General features: G+C 44.1%; 1 protein-coding gene across 1 annotated transcript in view; it reads left to right on the forward strand.

The window, feature by feature from the left end:
• The first annotated feature begins 1561 nt into the window (after positions 1-1561).
• Positions 1562-20959, forward strand: part of UGCG (UDP-glucose ceramide glucosyltransferase) — a 38629-nt gene continuing 19231 nt past the window's right edge. The window contains exons 1-2 of the mRNA XM_038402904.2: positions 1562-1853; positions 20674-20815. Of these exons, the coding sequence (XP_038258832.1) occupies positions 1756-1853; positions 20674-20815 (240 nt within the window). The 5' untranslated portion in view covers positions 1562-1755. The remainder of the gene's footprint in view (positions 1854-20673; positions 20816-20959) is intronic.

Consider the following 20959-nt stretch of genomic DNA (forward strand, 5'->3'; position numbering starts at 1 on the left):
AGTCACAAGGGTCCCTTTTCGACCAGGCGTTCTGGTAGAAAACCAGACACCTAGCAGCCCTACTTTCAACCTCCCCCTTCCCAGCTCCCCCTCCTCTCTCCTCTCCTTTCCCAGCTCCTCCTGTCCCAACTCTTCCTTCCCCAGTTCCCCCTCCTCTCCTTCCTCTGTCTCCTCCCACCTCCCCCTCTCCAAACCCTCCCTCCCCAGCTCCCCTTCCTTCCTGTCCCCTCGCCCCTCCCAGCTCCCCCTCTCCCAACCCTCCTGCCCCAGTTCCCCCTCCTCTCCTTCCTCTGTCCCCTCCTCTCCCAACCCTCCCCCCCAGTTTCCCCTCCTCTCCTTCCTCGGTCCCCTCTCCCTTCCCAGCTCCCCCTCTCCCAACCTTTCTTCCTCTGTTCCCTCCCCTCCCAGCTCCCCTCTCCCAACCCCCCTTCCTCTATCCCCTCCCCTCCCAGCTCCTGCTCTCCCCAATTCCCCCTCCCTCCACCTCTTCTCCTTCCTGTCCCCTCCTCTCCCAACTCCCCTCTTCCAACCCTCCCCCCAGCTCCCCCTCCCTTCCCAGCTCCCCCTCTCCCAACCCTCCCGCCACAGTTCCCCCTCCTCTCCTTCCTCTGTCCCCTCCTCTCTCAACCCTCCCCCCCAGCTCCCCCTCCTCTCCTTCCTCGGTCCCCTCTCCCTTCCCAGCTCCCCCTCTCCCAACCTTCCTTCCTCTGTTCCCTCCCCTCCCAGCTCCCCTCTCCCAACCCTCCCTCCCCAGTTCCCCCTCTTCTCTTTCCTGTCCCCTCTCCTCCCAGCTCCCCTCTCCCAACCCCCCTTCCTCTATCCCCTCCCCTCCCAGCTCTCCCAACCCTCCCTCCCCAGTTCCCCCTCTTCTCCTTCCTGTCCCCTCCTCTCCCAACCCTCCCCCCCGCTCCCCCTCCTTCCTCTGTCCCCCTCCCTTCCCAGCTCCCCCTCTCCCAACCCTCCCTCCCCAGTTCCCCCTCTTCTCTTTCCTGTCCCCTCTCCTCCCAACCCTCCCCCCCGCTCCCCCTCCTTCCTCTATCCCCCTCCCTTCCCAGCTCCCCCTCTCCCAATCCCCTTCCTCTATCCCCTCCCAGCTCCCCTCTCCCAACCCTCCCTCCCCAGTTCCCCCTCTTCTCCTTCCTCTCCCCTCCTCTCCCAACTCCCCTCTCCCAACCCTCCCCCCCGCTCCCCCTCCTTCCTCTGTCCCCCTCCCTTCCCAGCTCCCCTCTCCCAACCCCCCTTCCTCTATCCCCTCCCAGCTCCTGCTCCCTCCCCAGCTCCCCCTCCTCTCCTTCCTCTGCCCCCTCCCCCCGGCTCCCCAGCAGGGCGGAGCTTCCGCAAGCGAGTGCCCCGCGCGGGGCCGTGACATCACCGCTGCCCTCGCCGTGACTCCCCCCTCCCCCGCGGGAATCCTGCCCCCTCATTCCCGCCCCGCCCTCCTGAGAGCAGACACCTCGCGGCAGCCCAGAGACAGAGAGAGGGGCGGGGCGGGGCTGCCCAGCGGACGGCGTCACTGCGGGGGAGGGGCGGTGAGCGGGGGCGTGGCTTTGGCGGGTGACAGAGGGGCGGGGCGCCAGAAGGGTGCCCGCGTGCGGCGAGCCGTTTCGCTTAGTGCGCGAGCAGCGGCCGGGTGGGGCGCGGCGCGGCCTGTCAGGCAGGCGCGGACCGAGGAGGGGACTGCGGGGAGAGCCGCCGGCGGAGGTCGGAGCGGCCCGGCCAGCGCCACTCGCGGCGTGCGCGGCCCCGGGGGGGGGGATGGCGCTCCTGGCCCTGGCCTTGGACGGACTCGCCATCTTCGGGCTCATCCTCTTCGTCGTGCTGTGGCTCATGCATTTCATGTCCATCATCTACACGTAAGTGCGGCCGCGGGGCTGGGCCGGGGTCCTCCCCGCTTCCCCCGGGGCGGCGCCGCCCAGCAGCGAGGGGGGCTTGGCCCGACCGCCTGCCCCTGGGAGCTGAGGGGGGACTGGCCGCAGCTCCCTCCCCGCTCCCCGGCCCGGTAGCGAAAGGGCGGCGGGATTGCTGGATGATTCACCTCCCTCTGGGGAGCTTCATTTGCCTATCGCCTGGGCAGCCTCCCTTCCCTGGTACGGGGGGAACCGTTCTGCCCTCCGCCCCGCCCCCCCACCTAGCCCCCCCGCCCGACACCTGGCTCCCCGGAGCCGGGCCCGCCCCCCCCCCACCTAGCCCCCCCCCGCCCGACACCTGGCTCCCCGGAGCCGGGCCCGCCCCCCCACCTAGCCCCCCCCCCCCGCCCGACACCTGGCTCCCCGGAGCCGGGCCCGCCCCCCCCACCTAGCCCCCCCCCCGCCCGACACCTGGCTCCCCGGAGCCGGGCCCGCCCCCCCCCACCTAGCCCCCCCCCCGCCCGACACCTGGCTCCCCGGAGCCGGGCCCGCCCCCCCCACCTCGCCCCCCCCCGCCCGACACCTGGCTCCCCGGAGCCGGGCCCGCCCCCCCCACCCTAGCCCCCCCCCGCCCGACACCTGGCTCCCCGGAGCCGGGCCCGCCCCCCCCACCTAGCCCCCCCCGCCCGACACCTGGCTCCCCGGAGCCGGGCCCGCCCCCCCCCCACCTAGCCCCCCCCCCGCCCGACACCTGGCTCCCCGGAGCCGGGCCCGCCCCCCCCACCTAGCCCCCCCCCGCCCGACACCTGGCTCCCCGGAGCCGGGCCCGCCCCCCCACCTAGCCCCCCCGCCCGACACCTGGCTCCCCGGAGCCGGGCCCGCCCCCCCACCTAGCCCCCCCGCCCGACACCTGGCTCCCTGGAGCCGGCCCCTGCTCCCCTCCCCACTTAGCCTACACAACATGGACCCCAAAGGTGGCCTCCTGACGCTTGGATCCTCACAAGTCGGACCTGCCTTCCCACCTAGCCCCCCACTCCAACCCATAAGCTGGTCCCCCCTCCGTGCACATGCGACTTTGATCCCTGAAGCTGTACCACCCCCAGCCTGCCCCCTCCTGACACCTGGACTCCCTTGAACCTGACTGCCCCCTCTACTTGCTCTCCCCACCCCCCCAGCTGTCTGCCGATTGACACCTAACACATGCAAGTAACCCTGCTGCTACACCTGCCCTTTCATAACATATACACACACCAGTGAGTCTGCCTTCATTGTTTACACACACTTTAGCCTGCACCCCCAGAATACACACTCACCCACCCACACACATACACCCATGAGCCTGCCTCTTCTTGCCCTAACACACCTCAATTGTTAAATATGTGAGTTTCCCCTTTGTTTGGGGCTCTATTCCCTGTGACTCCTGGCCTTCACCACCATACTTTCCTTTTTTATGTACTGACCTTACAGTGATAGGTATGTGATTTTTCATTCTCTGTTGTTGTTGTTGCATTTAAAATTTTTGCTTGGTGGCATAGCCTTGTGGCAGGGACCTTAGGTTTCTTGTGTGGGTCTCTTGGGGACAGCAGTCATAAAATGTTATGTTGAGCATCCTTTAGAAGGATGCAAACAGCTCAGGTTTCAGAGTAGCAGCCGTGTTAGTCTGTATTCGCAAAAAGAAAAGGAGTACTTGTGGCACCTTAGAGACTAACAAATTTATTTGAGCATAAGCTTTCGTGAGCTACAGCTCACTTCATTGGATGCATTAAGTGGAAAATACAGTGGGGAGATTTATATACACACACAGAGAACATGAAACAATGGGTGTTACCATACACACTGTAAGGAGAGTGATCACTGAAGATGAGCTATTACCAGCAGGTAGGGAGGGTGGGGGGAAGGAAGAAAATCTTTTGTGGTGATAATCAAGGTGGGCCATTTTCCAGCAGTTGACAAGGACGTCTGAGGAACATGGGGAAATAGTTTTACTTTGTGTAATGACCCATCCACTCCCAGTCTCTATTCAAGCCTAAGTTAATTGTATCCAGTTTGCAAATTAATTCCAATTCAGCAGTCTCTCCTTGGAGTCTGTTTTTGAAGTTTTTTTGTTAAAGTATTGCCACTCTCAGGTCTGTAATCAAGTGACCAGAGAGATTGAAGTGTTCTCCGACTGGTTTTTGAATGTTATAATTCTTGACGTCTGATTTGTGTCCATTCATTCTTTTACGTAGAGACTGTCCAGTTTGGCCAATGTACATGGCAGAGGGGCATTGCTGGCACATGATGGCATCTATCACGTTGGTAGATGTGCAGGTGAACGAGCCTCTGATAGTGTGGCTGATGTGATTAGGCCCTATGATGGTGTCCCCTGAATAGATATGTGGACAGAGTTGGCAATGGACTTTGTTGCAAGGATAGGTTCCGGGTTAGTGGTTCTGTTGTGTGGTTCCATCACATCTTCAATCTCTCTGGTAACTCGATTACAGACCTGAGAGTGGCTATTCTTATTCTTATTATTTATTATTTATTGTTATGATTGACCAAGCATTTTTGCTTGGGCTTTGTGCAGGAATTGGTGTGTGTGTGTGTGTGTGTGTAAAACGGGAGAGAAAATTAAGAGATTGGTTCCTTTTGAATGCAATCAGTATTGTTCAAATAAGTCCAAATTTACTTTATAATGACTGCAGCAATGTTTTGGTTACTGCAGTTAGGTTTTCCTATAGCTGTTGTAAAATATACTGTAAGAGTATCAAAGGTTCTGATGGTAGTAAATGATGCAAGTGTTCTTTTCTTGTTTTTGTTTCATGTTTTGTGATGTTTGTGTCATCAAGGACTCCTATCTTACTGTTCCCCCAGCCATACCACAGTTAGTTGTCTGGGGTAAAATCCTGGCCTTGGTGAAATCGATGGCAAAATTCCCATTGACTGTAGTGTGGCCAGGATTTCATTTCTGGAATTTGTGGCTGACTGAATTATGAAAACGCACATATGAGCATTAATAATTTTATTATAATTCAATTGCCTTTAGCTTCCATATTCACTCAAGATACCATACCTTTCTTCCTTGAAAGTTAACTGTACAGAAATGGTGTGGCTGTTCTCTGAAGTTCCTGCAGGAGCCAGATACTTTCCTGCAAGACTCCCATCAAAGTCAGTGAGAGTTCTGAAAGTAAGGGATTGTAGGATTGCAGCCTTAAACATCAAACACCAAATGGTTTCAGTCTGTTGAACTGAAAGTTACTTAAATTGAACCTGGGAGGTTGGGGAATGCTCATAGTCTTGTTTGGACAGAGTTAAATTTCTGTTTAAATGTATCTTTGATTGAAGCACTTGACTGTTTCTCTCCTCTTTCCCCCTTCCAAAACAACAACAACCACCAACCAACCCACAACAGCACTTCATCCTGTAATTCTGTAGTTGTAGTCAATTAGACAGTCTTTCACTCTGATTCAACAAGATGCTTAAGTACATGCCTAAGTTCCAGCATGTGAATACTCCCATTCCCATGCTTAAAGTTGCATACATGCTTAAGTACCTTGCTGAATTGGGGCCTCTTCTCCTAGTGCCTTCAGGAATTGCCTGTGTAAAAGTCCTGTCAGCAGGTTTCCATTACAGGGGTTTTTGATGTGGCTTCTTCATAAACGTACGTGTGTGTGTGTGTGTGTGTGTGTGTGAGAGAGAGAGAGATGAATTTTGGCATACAGGATTTGAATCAGGGAATAGTTCTAATACTCAATATTTGGTGAAGTGAAACTAGCACAATTTTCTCAAATTTGAGTGGCTTTTTTTTTTTTTTAAATCAATTGGGTCACACTGTGGCCTTATAGCTCTTGAAATTAAATAAACCATCAAAGATAAAAAATCTTAAGTAGCCACTGCTGTTGTCATGGCAAATGGCCATTTTTTATAAAACTACTTAATACATGTGATTATAAAATAATAATGGTTGGCTAGGACCATTGAGGTAAGCCCATTCCTCAGGAAGACTCCCAAGGTTTGGCACCCAAGGGTTGAATATAGTCTGCATGTATTATTTTTAGGCAGGTTTAAAGATGTGAGCCATTTCAGTCAAGCCCCATGCAGAGTTATCTGCCATGAATCCCTTGTGCCTACCTGGAGACTATTTGAAGTCAGTAAGGACTGCACATACAGGCAGGGGTCCATCTACTGATCCAATAGCAGGATTGTGGTCTACCATGCTAGACTACCTAAATATGTTAATTTGAGAGCCTAAAACATGTTGCTTTTGAAATAACTTTTTAAATTATGAAGCTGTGTGTTGCTATGTGTAGATAAGGTGGACATATTTAACAGAAAATGAATGCATAGCAAAGGAGATGTTAGATTCTGCAGTGTGTATGATGTAACAATGAAAAATGTCAGTCTGAGTAACACTGGATTTATAGTTGTACTATTTTAGTGCTAATTACTTAGATTGATCATGATTGAAATTGTGTATGCATAAATGTTCTTTTAATATAGATTTATTTATTTATAAACATATAGTTAAGAAATGCTTGAATTAAGATTGCCTGTGTATCCTTAATTTGCCCCCCTTTGTCTCTGTGTATTTGCATGATGATAGTCTTTAATTACATGATATACTATTTTTTTAAAATTCATTCCTTCTGTCACTGTTGTCGGTAAGACGCCTGCCTCGTTTGCTGAGGAAGTTGGAAGATGTGTGGTGAATGAGGCAGGGGATTGCAGGAAGAGATTGAATGGTCTTGTGGGTAAGGAAATAGAATGCCACCCTGGAGAATTGGATTTTATCCTTGCCTGAGTCAGAGTACCTGTGTGGTGCTGGGCAAATCACTTAAATGAAAATGTTCACAATGGCCGCTCATTTTTTGTATACCCAACTTGAGAGACCTGCATTTGCAGTTTTGAGTTCTCAGTGCTCCTGCAACTGAGTGCAGTAGGAGCTCTGATCTGAACATACATAGTGCCATAATATGCTACATATTCTGAAAAATTGGGTCCTAGTCTTCTAAAATTGGGCACCCAAAATAAATTGGCACTTTTGGCTTTAAACTGTGTCTCAGTTCCCCATGTGGGAAATAGGGATAACAATACCTTCTCACCTCACAGCGATGTGAAGATAAATGTATTAATCTTTGTAAAGAACTGAGGCCCTACAATAAGAGCACTATAAGGCAATGAATAATAATTCTATGTTCAGTGCAGGGTTTCAATGTAGTGCAGTAAATAATTCATGAGCCCCTGCAACTGCATGTCTGTGTATGTAATTGAGTAGCTGTCCAGCCGGTGCATTGAGTAAGTTAGGGATCCTTTTGGAAAAAAATAGTATGTGATCATGTAACTAAAGACTGCATCATGCATATATGTAAGGGGCCAAATTTAAGGTTTCATGGGTTCTTCCAAACTTTTGAGTGCTTGACTTTACAACCTTAATGTTCTTTTTAAAGTAGTGTTTTATTTAATGTAAAAGCTTAAAAATTGAAAATAAATTCCATCACATGGAACCATATTGACTCCCCACATGTTTTATTAGTGAGGCTGGAATCTTTAACTGCATGGCAGAGTCCTCAAGCATGTGAGTTACAGAAAGTAACTGGTAAAGCTGTTATCTTCTGTGTGGACCTGCCTCTAGAGGGAGCTGGAGACACATGCTTTGCCTTTGGCTTTCACAGCAATTTGGTAGACACCAAAGGAATGTTGAAATTCAAGAATGGTTTTGATTCCAGATTATGTAGGGGAGTGATGTGTAGTGGTCACAGCCCTTCAGTTCCTAGCTTCCCCCACTCCTGTCTGATTCATGCGCCTGTTCTTGACTGCCCCAGCTCCTGCCCCTTCTCATCTTGATCTGTTCTTGACCCTCTCCCCTCCCTGCCTTGCATCTCTTCCCCCTCACCCTTCTGAATCCGAGTCAAGCCACTTATTCCTTCTCCATGTTGCCTGGGCACCAGCAAGGAAAGCATTGGCAGCACAGGAGAGGCAGTCTTTCATCTCAATTCTGGTGCCACAGCAGCTGGCAGGGAAAATCCAACTCATCCTCTCCTACTCTGGGATGGAGCACGCTCTGTTGCTCTGTATGGATGGTGCATGTGCAAGTTGGTTGCAGATAGAAGCTGTGAGGGGGTGGAACATTCTCAAAGGAGATGGAATCTTTGGATAATTTCACTGCCAGATCCAAAGTCTCTCTGAAGCATGTGTAAGATGAGATTTTTTTCCCCCCCAAGGTTTTATAATTTGAAATCTGGACAGATTTTCTTGGGGAAGGGAAAAGGCTCATCTGTCACGCAGGTGCCCCCCTGCCAAATTTCAGGCCCTTGCTTCAAAATAGGAAGGCAATTGAGTGTTTCAGGGAAATTTTTGGATTTTGTCTTTAAGGACTGAAACAGTGTATCCTTCTCTAACCTCATTCTTGGATACAGCGGAATTTTTTCCAAATTTAGGCTCAAATTTTCCATGCTTGTTTGCCTCAGACTGAGTTTTTCGGCAGTTATATGTAACTGAAAGCAGGGTTTTTTAAAGTGTCAGGCAGCCTTTACTATAGATGTTGTCACCTGTAGTATTTTCTTGCAATCTTCAGCGCTTTGCTGCAGAAATTTTGAGAGAGGTGAAAACAAGGTAGGAAGGATAGACTTATGGTTAAGGCACTGGACCAGGTCTTTAAGACTTGCATTCAGTTCCCAGCCCTTCTACAGACTCCTTGTGTGATCTTGGGCAAGTCATTTAATATCTGCGCCTCAATTTCCCCTCTATAAAATGAGACTGATACTAAATAGAGGTGTTGCAAAAATAAATTCAATAATGTTTATAAGGTGCTCAGAGAAAACAGTATTGTGGCCTGTCAAGGTTCCTTCCCCACTCTGAACTCTAGGGTAAAGATGTGGGGACCTGCATGAAAACCTCCTAAGCTTATTTTTACCAGCTTAGGTTAAAACTTCCCCAAGGTACAAACTATTTTCCTTTTTCCCTTGGACTTTTTTGCTGCCACATCTAAGCATCTGATAGATGAATAGATAGATAACTGGGAAAGAGCCCGCTTGGAAACGTCTTTCCCCCCAAAATCCTCTCCAAACCCTACTTTCCTGTGGAAGGCTTGATAAAAATCCTCACCAATTTGCATAGGTGAACACAGACCCAAACCCTTGGATCTTAAGAACAATGAAAAAGCAATCAGGTTCTTAGAAGAAGAATTTTAATAGAAGAAAAAGTAAAAGAATCACCTCTGTAAAATCTGGATAGTAAATACCTAACAGGGTAATTAGATTCAAAACATAGAGAATCCCTCTAAGGAAAGCCTTAAGTTACAAAAAGACACAAAAACAGGAATATCCATTCCATTCAGCACTGCTTATTTTCTCAGCCATTTAAACAAACAGAATCTAACGCATATCTAGCTAGATTACTTACTAAGTTCTAAGCCTCCATTCCTTTCTGTTCCTGGCAAAAGCATCACTCTCACACTCACACACAGCCTTTGTTTCTCCCCCACTCCAGCTTTGAAAGTATCTTGTCTCCTCATAGGTCATTCTTGTCAGGTGCCAGCGAGGTTATCCTAACTTCTTAACCCTTTACAGGTGAATGGGTTTTTCCTCTGGCCAGGAGGGATTTTAAAGGTGTTTACCCTTCCCTTTATATTTATGACATGGCCGTAGAAACTGTGACTACTGTTGTTGTGTATACCTAAAATAACTTAAAGGGGAAGATTTCCCTACCACTGAAATTTGATTGAAATAGTTTTCCTACTCTTAGACTAATTAGTATAGGTATGAAACCTGGTTTATTAGTTCACCAGGCTACCATGCAATATTAAAATATAATGGAAATACATTTAGGGCCAAATCCTGCTCCCATTGACTTCTGTAGGAGTTTTTGCCCCGGATTTCAGTGGAAACAGGATTTGTCCCACTGTATCTAACTCTGTGTACGCACTAGAGCTTAAGTCGATGTAAGTTTGTCGCTCAGGGATGTGAATAAGCCACCCCCCTAACGTAAGTTACATGGGCCTAAGCGTTGGTGTGGACGGTGCTATGTCAGCGAAAGAGCTTCTCCCGCTGACATAGCTGCCACTACTCATTGGTGCTGGAGTAAAAGTGATATGTTCTAAACACTTAAGTCTTCCTTAAGGAGCTTCCTGGAATCTAGAAATTGCTATAAGAAAAAGAGCATGGTAGACTTTCAAAGTGGCATGACGCAGCATTGCTATGCCAACAGAATTTGTTGGAAAGCATGTTATAGCAAAATGAAAATTAGTAAAGTTTAAAAGGAAATAGCTGGTGGTGTTAGTATATCATTGCAAATAGTCTTTCTCTGCTTGGGAAGCAAAGCTAGATTATCATTATTAGCACTAGTGCCACTACATAAGGCATTGATGCAAATGTTGCCAACCTCTTCTTCCCTTCCCCCTCTCAATGAAAACCAACCAACTAAACAAACCCTTTGTAGTGAAGCTACTAAGTGTACTGAGCGATTAATTACTGTATTTTGAATCCTGGTTGAATCCAATGGACTTCAAATACAATTAGATATAAAGACCATTGGTCACGTTACTATAAAACAGTCGCATGCGTAGATTATTAAAGCAGAGTTAATGTGGGATATTGAAATTTAGAATTAGTAGCCGTCTACATTCTCAAGCGCAGAACTATTTTGAATAATCAGTTCACTGGTGAAATTCTGAATTCTTTACAAAGAAGTCTTCTTATATCCCCACTTTTGCTGTGAAAAGCCGCTATTGCAGTTAAGCAAGGGATTCTACAGAAAAGCCATCCTTAAGCAAAATCCGAAGTTAATTTCAAGCTATGTTATCAGGGTGGATTTGATTTAAATCGTAGTTTAAATCACTAGTCAGGAAGACTCGATTTAATCATGGATTTCTACATAAATCTACCTGGATTTCTGCATTCTTGTTGGTTGTTATAACCTTAATACGTATTCTTCACAACTCAGATGTAGGTTTCATTTTTTTAGAAGGTACACACTATAAATTTTTTTATGTGATTTATTTGGAAAACTTTTCAGATTAGTTTTATAGCTATATCAGGAAATGAACGATCGTTTGGTTATTTCATTTACCAAAGGTAATTGAAGCAGATATTTATGAAGTCATTGGGAGGTGAACTATCTCCGATTCAACAGGTTAATCATCATTAATATTTGGAGGATTTTCTTGCCATGCTGTGTTAGGAGGAGAATGTCACCAGACAGACATTTAAATTGTTTTAACTAAAACAACAACGTTATGTATTCTGGTTTTTTTTTCAAAGCAAACATAATATTTTAACAAAACAAGCATATGACTGTTTGAATTTAAACATTCAAGTTTTTTAAAATCAGGTTTGTTTTTGTTCCTATTGTTTAACTAAAATAAAATGAATGAAATATTTAAAAAACAAAACAAAAATCAAATCTACTATGTCAGCCAGATCAACATGAGAAACTTAAAATATTGGCTTCTGCAGCTAACTCAGTTGTCTTCACCTTCATTTTCCTGCTTGTTTATAATCTGGAAAAGAAAAACAAGCTTTCCTGCTTTTTCAGGTCCCAAACTATTTCTCAATTTGGAGTGAAATAGTCTTTCTACACCAGCAGAAGAAGTTACTGCTGTTAAAAGTGAGATTATCACTTCAATAGGTTTCAGAGTAGCAGCTGTGTTAGTCTGTATTCGCAAAAAGAAAAGGAGTACTTGTGGCACCTTAGAGACTAACAAATTTATTAGAGCATAAGCTTTCGTGAGCTACAGCTCACTTCATCGGATGCATTATCACTTCAATAGTCTCTGAATCCAAGTGCTTAAGTGACTTCCACCAGTTAACTGGTGTGACTTTCTTTAAAACATCATCAGCAAACATATTTCTTGAATGGTTCTTATTCTCAAACTGGGTCTCTTTTAAGGCCTGCTGCCATTATAGGTTTTTCCTTCTAGTGAGAGAATGGAATGGTAAATCTTAATAAAGGCTACATTCAGAAAGACCTCAAGACTTCTGGAATATGCTGCTCAAACAGTTTCGCTTTTGTTTCTACTGCCTTCTCACATTTATCTCAAGACTTCTCCTTGTCGAGGTCTATTCTGCCCCAACAATCTTTTATTCACTGAACTTTTTGAAACTTTACACTTTTAGAAAGAGGTAAGGGATTGACTCTGTGTACACAAATTTGCAGAGGGACAATAGGGTTAAGGTCTGTTATTTCTCACCTCCTTTCTTTCTTTCAACATTTTTGCTGTTAACAAGGATATTATCTCTGAAGACACAAATCCATAGTTTGAGAACTGCAAAACTAAGCATCTCTGATGGTATCTTCTAGTCTGAGCACTGAGTCCCATTGGGTAGATAAAAAGATTAACCTAAATCTATAAGAAGCCCCTGGAACCCCATAAGATTGGGTCCCTAATCAATGAACTATTGGAACTCATTTACAAAACTTTTCTTAAACATTACATGACTACATGCTCTCATGCTATAGAATTAGAATTTATAATCCCTATCCCATCATTCGATATCTTTGAGCTATAATGTATCTTAATTAAAACTATCTTTAAATTGCTTTTTTCCCTCAAAAAGCATTTTATTGAAAATCCAATTTAAATTTTTCTAAATCATTTATTTTTGTCCACCCTGTATGGTATTTAATGTGCATTCCCAATTCAGTGCTCTTTATTCCCCGGCCCGGTAACATAGTGCATTTTATGAGTGAGGCATGTTAAAAGTACTACACATGTAACTCTGGAAATACTTCTCTTTGTTGTTGGATACCTTAGCGATTGAAAATAAATTCCATCACATGGAACCATATTGACTCCCCACATGTTTCATTAGTGAGGCTGGAATCTTTAACTGCATGGCAGAGTCCTCAAGCGTGTGAGCTACAGAGTAACTGGTAAAGCTGTTATCTTCTGTGTGGACCTGCCCTAACCCTAACCCTAGAACTTCCAGACCTTATGCTAGTAGTGTTACTGATATCTTGACGTTAGTTGACAGATGCTTGTAACTGTTCTTTAAAGATTATTTGCCAAGCATGATACAACCATCTGTATTTGGGTAATTTCTGAAGGAATAGTATAATTCTGTAATGAAAATTCTCAAACATTTAAAAAGTATCATTATTAAGGGCATGTGGGTTACTACTTCAGCTGAAAGACCTAGCAGCCATTGTGCTATGGCTAACATTTGCTCCAACAATTTTTTCCATTTTTATGGAAAGGCATGTTCTGTTGGACTTAAAAATGGGGATGTTAATTCTAGACTTTTTTTGTTGGGATGGCTTGAGTAACGTTTAGAAAGAGATAATTCATTGCGTCTTGGGCTGGACAGTGGTATTTTATTACCCAGGCATCTGCCCATAAAAGCATTTGTCCTTTTTCACTCTCAGAAAAGGAAAGTTACTTTAGAGTCAGCAAGATGAGTAGTGGTTCCTTCCATGGGCTAAGGCAGGGGTTAGGATAAATGTTGCAGATGTCATTACAATAACATGCCCAATAGTAGTGTTTCAGGCATCTAAAAGTTTTAAATCTTCTGGCTCTTAATCAGAAAATCACATAACAAACCAAGAGGAATTTCAGTACTCAGTGCAAATGAATATAAAGTGATAGGTACACTATGCAAGCTTCATGAGACGATTGTTTTCCATTATTCCAACTGTTTTTGAACTGTACTTGTCAAAAACTTCTTATCATGAGAACTGATGCTAAAGTGATGAAGAATGAGTTTGCTTAAGTTGGAGGAAAAAAAACAATTACAGAAGATCTGTTTTTTTTCTTGGATGGCTTAAAAAAAAGTCTTTCCCATCCCTTGTTTTTTCTTTCTGAACTAAGTTTCCCATTGAGAAAGGGATAACATGCTTGTTTGAAACACTGTCTGCTCATGTGAAATTAGAAAACAAATTACGGAATAGTTGCTTTATGTGCAAAGATGCTGTGGGAAACAGCAAATGTCCTCAGATTCAATTCTGTGGTCATCTGATTGACTCGGACATTTTGTACTCATTCTGTGACTGAAATTCAGATAACCTCAAACAGGTCAGGCCACTGCTGCAGCTTGGCAGGAGTTATTTGACACCCTCTTTCCCCCTTGCCCCTCCCCAAAAGCAATGAATAGTATTGGGAGGATGGGTTTACTGGACACCTGTTGGCAGCCAATGTTGCTGCAGTAAATTGCCACTTCATGGGATCGACAGTGTGACTTACACAAAAAATGGCACTTAAAAACTAGAAAAGTGTGAAAACTAGAAAATGGCACTTAAAAACTAGACGCTTTCAGACACTGTGAAACTGAGATTTGAGGGCTTGGGTTTTTGTTGTTGAGCAGTCAGCAAAAAGAAATGAAATTCACCATGTGTGCTGCCCGGTATACAGAGCAAACAGTATATTAAATTTTGGACTGTGGCTTTTTTTAATATGGAGAATCATGCCAAGTATTTGGCTTTGTGAATAAGATGTCCAGGAAGAAAAGGAGTACTTGTGGCACCTTAGAAACTAACAAATTTATTAGAGCATAAGCTTTCGTGAGCTACAGCTCACTTCATCGGATGCATTTCGTGGAAAAAACAGAGGGGAGATTTATATATACACACACAGAGAACATGAAACAATGTTTCATGTGTATATATGTGTGTGTATATAAATCTCCCCTCTGTTTTTTCCACCAAATGCATCTGATGAAGTGAGCTGTAGCTCACGAAAGCTTATGCTCAAATAAATTTGTTAGTCTCTAAGGTGCCACAAGTACTCCTTTTCTTTTTGCGAATACAGACTAACACGGCTGCTACTCTGAAAGATGTCCAGGAGAATTTGTAGATGTGGTATAGACTTGTCAAAGACCTGTGACATCTATTTCAACATAATGCTTTAGAGACTGATTATACAGGTATTAGTAAAATACTGTATATTGGTTCGGGAGAAAAGAAAAATGACAGAATTACCTTTGGCGGAGGGGAAGACTATTTGTTGATGTGGAAAAATGATGAAAAGCCAAGCTGTTCTTCCAAAGCACTCACTTCACACCGAGGAAAGTATCTAATCCATAAAAAGAAAACTAGTAACCACTGAAGTAAATGCTTAATTCCAAAATTTGCAGAGAATTACAGTAATATGTGCACACAATGTCCTTGGAATTAAGTCATTTTTTTTTTATTCCCAGATAATAATAATCCACAATAGGCACCTAGGAAATACTCCATTACGGAAGGAGAGCAAACTTGGTACAGCCCTTGATACAGACACTGAGAGTTGAGGAAGGTAGAAGAAGGTAAATACTTACTTTAGGTATCCTATCTAAAGAGAGAAGAATGATAGCTTTGTGAGAGTACTAATTAAAAAAAAAAAATAGCAAGCAAGCTTAAAGAAGTTTGTTAACTTTTACCCTTATAACAGCAGTTCACCACTATATATCACAAGGAAAAGTTAGCACCTAAATTTGATTGATATATAGCTAGATATTCTTGTGGTAGCGCCCAAAATGCAGCAGCCATGTTCTCAAACTTAAGAAAAACACCACGCTGGTCTCAAAGAGCTTAAAGTTTTAGACATAGAACTTCATAGCTTTTTACAGTTAGCAACCCCCCCCCTCCCCGTAAATCTCAGTCTTTCTTTCAGTCTTTCTTTCATTTATTGCAGTCAAAGGCAATGGGTAGCCCTACTATGGCTAACTTAATAGATGTCAGTTCTCATAGTTGTCGTCTAGTGGGTAAAAGTGTCTGTTTCATATTTTACAGAAAGCATGTTCAAATCCAATTAAGTTTCTACTGGCAGTCTTTTCTATAAATGTGACTGTTTGTTTTTTTAAATCTTATTAACATTCTAAAATGCACAAAACCTGATCCAAAATACTTTTAAAAATGTAAATATTGCCTAATCACCCCAATTGTCTACTCTTCTCTTTCAATAGCTAGTCTTTAACAAGCCTGTTCTTATATTTTATTTTCATACGGCCAGAGTGTTTTTATGCCATATTTTCAATAAAAAATTTAAACAAATTACCACATTCTGAAAATGACAAGCTTTCCCAAGCAGGAGCAGTTCAAATCTATTGTATAAAATATTTCTTGTGCTACATAACTGGGAAAACCTGTCTGTGTGGTTATTGGCATGGAAATCAACATGGCATTTTAAAATCACTAAGTATTGTAATAGTAGTGCTGTTTGTATGTTCATGACATTAACGTGGCACTGACAGTAAGCCATGAGGCTTATACTAGAACAGTGTGCTCCAGACTCTTTATCATACAGCGTGCATGTGCATTCTTTTTACAGTAGTATTAGCAATTGAGTAATTTTAGCTTCAACAAAAGAAGCTGCCTCTTCAGATGCCTTCTGTGTCTGTTGCTCTTGTGTCTGCTCTGTCAATACTGCGAGCCTCATGCCCCTCATAGATATGGTATCCACAGTAACTTCTCCATCTACTATTATATCAGGAACTTATTTTCATAATCATCACAAGGGTCTGCAGTTTATCATGTACTTTGGACCATCTCGTTTCCACTCTGCTGTGATCCATCCCTCTACTAATTCTAATATTTCAAAGAACCACCACTTTGTTTTAAATTAACCTGCCCTAGAAATATTTCCTCCTTCTCCCCAAAATGTGTAATTTTCTCTGAAAGTACTCTCCCCTTTGCCCCCACAAGCCAGGTCACAGAAGATTGAGTCCTGGGCCACTGTTGACTTTTTAGTCCATAAAAATAACTGCCTCAGAGCTGGGTGTATCGTGGTCCTGTAGGGCTAGAAATTTGAAATTTATCTCAGTGGGAAAAAAAGAGTAATTTGCAGTTTTAAAAAGGAAATACAGCACTTTCTTATAGCTGTGGAAGAACATGAGACATAGGAATTCAAACTCATAATTTTATGTACAAAAAAGTGTAACTTAGATCGATTTTCCCCCCACCCCCCCAGTGTAGACCAGGTCTCAGAGTCTTCATCCCAATTTCAGATGGGCACAGCCCCACCTCCTTGAGGGACTGTCTTTCAGCTTCCCAGCATCTTCTGCCTTTAGTTTGTCCTTCTCCCCAGGCCTTTCCAGTTTCACCCCTGCTTGCACAGGGTGGCTCTTAGGCCTCCCTGCCTGGAGAACTGTCATCACTCTCTCCTGCTCCTTAAGCTTTTTCCCCTACTGACTGAGGGCCCTGCTGAAGCCTTCTTGCTCCCTACAATGTCTACAGACAACTCTAATTTCCTGGGTTTCCCTACTTCACTGCAATTTCCTACTCCTTTTGTAAGGGAATTACATAATTCCTCTCAGGTGGGACTCATCCTGTAATCAGGGTTGGCTTAGTCCCAGGCTCTCCAGCCCATGGGGCAAGCCATCCTATTACACTGTATGTAGTCCAATGTACTCCATAGCAATGTCCCCGTCCCCCCCGCTTCGTTATTTGGGATTTCTTCTTTCCTTCTCTTCCATCTTTCTCCCATTTCACAAAATCTCTCTTCCTTTTCATGACTCTTCCTTCTTTTATTAAAACTATTTCCCACTCAATCTTCTCTGCCCCCTTCTCCTTCCCTGGGTCTCCTGTCCTCACTTGTCCTTGCCTCCTTCCTCCAAATGTGCTGTCCCTGCACCATTTTCTTTCCTCATCTACCTTGTTCTCCACCTTCTAATTTCTTTGAGTCTGCCCAGGTGCCCTTATTCTTGTGTTGCTAACCATCTTCCACGCTGTTCTGTCCCGGATGCTCATTGTTCTCTCACTCCTTACTTTCCCTCAATACTGTCTCCAGTTCTCCCAGGGTTCTCTTTCTTCCAAGTCAAATTGTCCCTTCCAACTCCAACTTGGGCCCCAAATCCTGTCCTTCAGACTCGCCAAATCCTGAGTGCTGTTTCCCTGAAACTCCTTATGGAATCCTTGTCCCCTCACTCCCCTTCTCTCCCAAGTTCTATGAGCCACTGCTTTCCTACTCCTAGTCCTTCTGTCTCATCTTTTGCCTTCCCCAAATTTCTTTCCACTCCAATGATGTTTTGTAAGTCCCGCTGCCTTTCCAGTGCCACTGTCTTTCTAGACGCTTCTTTGAGGGCTTTTGTGCATTCCCACCTGTGGGATGTGATTGTCTTGGGGTCAAGCTGCAGAACTGCCTTGAAAAGCTGCGTCTCTTGGGGCGTGTATGAGAGATCTTGTGTAAGGATGACATCGGCCTCCTCGGTATAACGGAGTGCTCCCTCCAACTACTTCAGCTTATGTATTGCTGCAGTGGGCTACCAGACTCTTCTTCCGTCTCCTCAGGCTAGGTTTTCCCTTACCCTAGATTATTAATAATAGATATCTATAGTTGGTGTAGAATGGAATAAGATAGCTTTGTATGTATAGCTGGCCCTTAGCCCAGGAGCCTTTGACCCTTCACCAGGACCAATTGGGTTCTGAACTGCCTATGGAATGTCTACAGTACAATAAAATGCATGCAGCTGGCTCATGGGGCTTGGGCTGTGGGCCTAGAAAATTTCAGTATAGATGCTCAGGCTGGAGCCTGGGCTCTGTGACCTTCCCCGCCCCCACCCTTGTGGGGTCTCGGAGCCTGGGCTGCAGCCTGAGCCTGGACATCTACGCTGCAATTTTATAGCCTTATAGCCTGAGCATGAATCAGCTGACATGGGCCAACTGTGGGTGTTTTCTTGCAGTGTTGACATTACCCTTAATGGCTTCAAGAGATGAGCCTCCTGATCATACTAGAGATTGATTTCTGCAGTAAATAAAGCTAGTGATGACAGCCTTGCTTAATACACAAATCTAATTTGTCCCCTGAGCACCATCCATTTTGTGCACTGAATAAGGAGGCACGGGCACTGGGGCAGAGGGTGGGGGAATAGTATGTGATCAAGTATCCGAAGAGTGTGTCATCATGCATGCACACAAAGCGGCAGAATTAAAGTTATACGAGAAACTTTAATTCTGGCACTTACTGACTTTTGAGTGCTTGACTTTGCAACCATACTATTCTTTTAACATTGTTTTTCTGTGATCTTCACCGTAGCACTATGAAGTCAGCCACTTCCTTTTAAAACTGTCTGCAGATGGGACTTTGATTTTTGAATACTCGCTTGAAGAGGATTACTTTACCACTTTTGACATCTGCACAGCCACTGACAATCTTTCTCAACACTTTCTTGCTTATGCTGTAGATATTGAGAAAGGCAGGGGAAGCTGGGTTGGGAGTGGGTCATAAACCTCAGCTTTGTCTATACTGGCGCTTAATTGTCAACTTTTGTCGTTCAGGGGTGTTAAAAACACTCACACTCACACACCCCGAACGACAAAAACTTTACCAATTAAAAGTGCTGGTGTGAATAGCGTCTTCTAGCGGCACAGCTGTGTTGCTAAAAAGCTGTGTAATGTAGCCATAGCCCTACTTTCTGAAAGGTAGGTGGCCCCAAGGGCACCAAACCCTATAGTGCAAGCCTGTGCCATTTTCTGAAACAATTTTATGTTTTGGATTATTACTATTCTTAGCATAATGTGCGAGTAGGTTTCTGGAAGTTCTCATTTATACAGCTTTTCAAAGGAATTGGGTCGAGCTAAATGTATACAGTAAAACTACAGTATTGTTACCTGATGAAATAAAACTCTACTTAAAAAGCTTTCCCCCTACCCCACTGTGCTGTTTACTTTCTGTATTTTTTGCTCAGCTTGGACAGTGAAGTAAACAAGTCATTTTCACGCTTGTTTGTAGTCAGTTTCCCTTTCTGATTCTTCTGCTGAAATACTGATGGTCTCAACGCTTTAAGGGAAAATATACCGGTAGATCTCAAAAGCCATTTTTCTTACAATTAAAAGGCTGCGTTACTATTCTAATTGTCTTCTAGTAAGAAGTGTAACTTGTGGAAAATAGGTTTAGCTCTCCTGTAAAATTTCTGTGGTAATTTTTCATGGTGTTTGCTGCTTTTTTATTTAAAACATTAACTGGTAAGTTACACTATTACAGCTTTCAGGCTGTGAAATTTAGACATAGTGTGTTTTGATGTAATTATTTCCCCTGGAATATGCCTACCCTTATGAAGGTGTGTTAGCTTGGTAGCCATGTGTTGTAAAACTTCATAGAAATACAGTTCAAATTATAACATTTTAACTCTCATTAATAGCTCAGTCTTGCATCCTTTGATCCTCATTTCACTCTGTTGCTTTAAAGAGACGCTGACTAGATTGTAAAAAGAAAAGGAGTATTTGTGGCACCTTAGAGACTAACAAATTTCTGTCAGCATAGTCTGTGTGGTATGTAGATTGTAATGGATTTTTTTACCTTCAGTCCTTTCGGTATGATGTCCATCTCTTTGCATTTGGAGAGGAAGATGTCTGTCTGTATCTGTACGAGTTTTTTCATGAAGTTGATAGATTTCCACTCCATACAGCTAAATTCAGTGCCTTGCATAATGACAGGTTTCAGAGTAGCAGCCGTGTTAGTCTGTATTTGCAAAAAGAAAAGGAGGTGCCAGAAGTACTCCTTTTCTTTTTGCGAATACAGACTAACACGGCTGCTCCTCTGAAACCTGACTAGATTGTGGTAACAGTTTTTTTAAAAAAGAGAAGTAGTTTCAAGTGCACATCTGCTGTAGAGTCCCCTGCCTTTTTTTAATAGCTTTTTTCTCTCTCATCTCTTGCTGTGTGAAAGACCCATACAAACAGGGGAAACTGATGACCCAAAAGAACAGAGAAACTGATTAGATAAAATCAAATGCACAAAATAAACTGAAAAATATTGACACTAATGTGACTTTTATAAGCTGATATTGTGAACTACTTGGTGTTCAGATTGATAGTTTCAATGCTTCCTTGAATCAAACTAGATCAAAGGTATGAGGTTTGGTGTGTAGTTTACCTATAAGACCAGAAATACTTTCAAAGATAGCTATACATGTATATAATATTATTTATTTTTTTGCAGACGTCTCCACCTCAACAAGAAAGCAACAGACAAACAACCCTATAGTAAGCTTCCTGGTGTCTCACTTCTAAAGCCATTAAAAGGTGTAGATCCTAACCTCATCAACAATTTAGAGACCTTCTTTGAACTGGATTATCCAAAGGTATGTCTGAGTTTACTTTTTTCACAAGTTGAATTGGTGGTCTTTGCTAGAGCTATCAGAGTATACTGTGAATTTTTATTTTTACGCTATAGATGGAGGCAAACAACTTATGTACACCTTATGTATTTCATGACCTCTGTTTGT

The sequence above is a fragment of the Dermochelys coriacea genome, chromosome 5 (genome assembly GCF_009764565.3).
Source record: "Dermochelys coriacea isolate rDerCor1 chromosome 5, rDerCor1.pri.v4, whole genome shotgun sequence".
Taxonomy (NCBI): domain Eukaryota; kingdom Metazoa; phylum Chordata; order Testudines; family Dermochelyidae; genus Dermochelys; species Dermochelys coriacea.